This window comes from Lipotes vexillifer, unplaced genomic scaffold, assembly GCF_000442215.2.
Source record: "Lipotes vexillifer unplaced genomic scaffold, Lipotes_vexillifer_v1.1 scaffold822, whole genome shotgun sequence".
NCBI lineage: Eukaryota > Metazoa > Chordata > Mammalia > Artiodactyla > Lipotidae > Lipotes > Lipotes vexillifer.
The window spans coordinates 3,236,700-3,238,095 of record NW_006770496.1 but is presented as its reverse complement, the minus strand read 5'-3'; the positions used below and the strand labels follow the sequence as shown (position 1 = coordinate 3,238,095).

General features: G+C 42.4%; 1 protein-coding gene across 1 annotated transcript in view; it reads right to left on the bottom strand.

Moving 5' to 3' along the window:
• Positions 1-1,396, bottom strand: part of DPY19L1 (dpy-19 like C-mannosyltransferase 1) — an 87,515-nt gene that overhangs the window by 46,953 nt on the left and 39,166 nt on the right. Inside the window, exon 7 of the mRNA XM_007446125.1 lies at positions 1,056-1,147. Within this exon, the coding sequence (XP_007446187.1) occupies positions 1,056-1,147 (92 nt within the window). The remainder of the gene's footprint in view (positions 1-1,055; positions 1,148-1,396) is intronic.

Here is a 1,396-nt window from a genome sequence, read left to right as displayed (position 1 = left end):
GGTCCTGCTGAGATCATCACGGGAAATAGATCATTCAAAGGGTTTGATGTAACAGACTTCAACCAGTTCTCCTGAATTCTGCAGATCACTGAAAGGAGTTCTTAGTCTGGGTCATCTTCAGATTTTCATCATGCTTTGTTCTGTTCTTTCATGGACCCCGTTTTGTTTTATCTTCACCCTCTGAAACAAGGCAGCATCAATCTAAATTCAATATCTGTCAATAACGAGGTGAGGGAAATGTTCTCGGTCCAACTCTCTCCACTCTTGTAGTGAGAAACATGGGAGGACTCAATCCAATCCTGAGTTTCTAGCAGGAATTATCCTAGCATACCTTTGTCTGTCTACTCAAGTGGTTTCTTTCTACCCCTACTATCCAGTTCTCAGGGATGCTAAACAAACACAGAAAGAAGAAAGACGTGTATTAACGTACCTGACCACACCTATTCTATGAACCGTTCTTTGCTTTGAAGGGCTAGAGCTTATGGGATACACCCTACTGCCACCAGCTTTCCCTCTTCTATTTTTGGGAGGCTGCTGTGGTGGCAGAAAATGGCTTGGGAAAGTAGAGATGGCAGAAAAAGTGGAAGCAGATTTGCTGCTCCTCGAGCAGTACCCGTGGACCACTAATTAAAGGAAAGAAGACTAAAAGGCAGATCAAGAAAATGTTTTGGGTAGTAAATATTTTGAAGTTATATTCTTTTTTTTTTTTTTTTTTTGCGGTACGCGGGCCTCTCACTGTTGTGGAGCACAGGCTCCGGACGCGCAGGCTCAGCGGCCATGGCTCACAGGCCCAGCCGCTCCACGGCATGTGGGATCTTCCCGGACCAAGGCACGAACCCGTGTCTCCTGCATCGGCAGGTGGACTCTCAACCACTGTGCCACCTGGGAAGCCCCTGAAGTTAAACTCTTAAAACCCCTTTATGAATTCAACCTAGCAACTGCATCAACTTAATTATTTTATTACACTTTTTATACTGGAAGTTTAAAAAATTCTAGCTTAAGTTATTCAATGCAAAACAAACAAACAACAACTACTAAAGATAAGACAAAGTTACCTGAGAATATGAGTCACAAGCAGCATCTGAAGTACAAGGAATGGATACGAGAAGCTTTCACGGAGAGGAGGTGTCCACATCACACGGGTACACTGAAAGAAAATTCATAGTGTATGGTATCTCTGCTAAAATTGTTAAGTAAGAAACATCAAGCGAAAGCTGCTATGAAGTTTTTTTCTACAACTTAATGGTGTGCTGGAAAACAAGCTACTAACTTTTCTACCAACAGCAAAACTGGAAGATACACATGGCATAAGATCTTGAGCAACAGTAACATCATGAATTGTCAACAACGAAGTCCTGAAAAGCTTCAACTGTAGCCTAAAAGGAAAGTAGGGAAC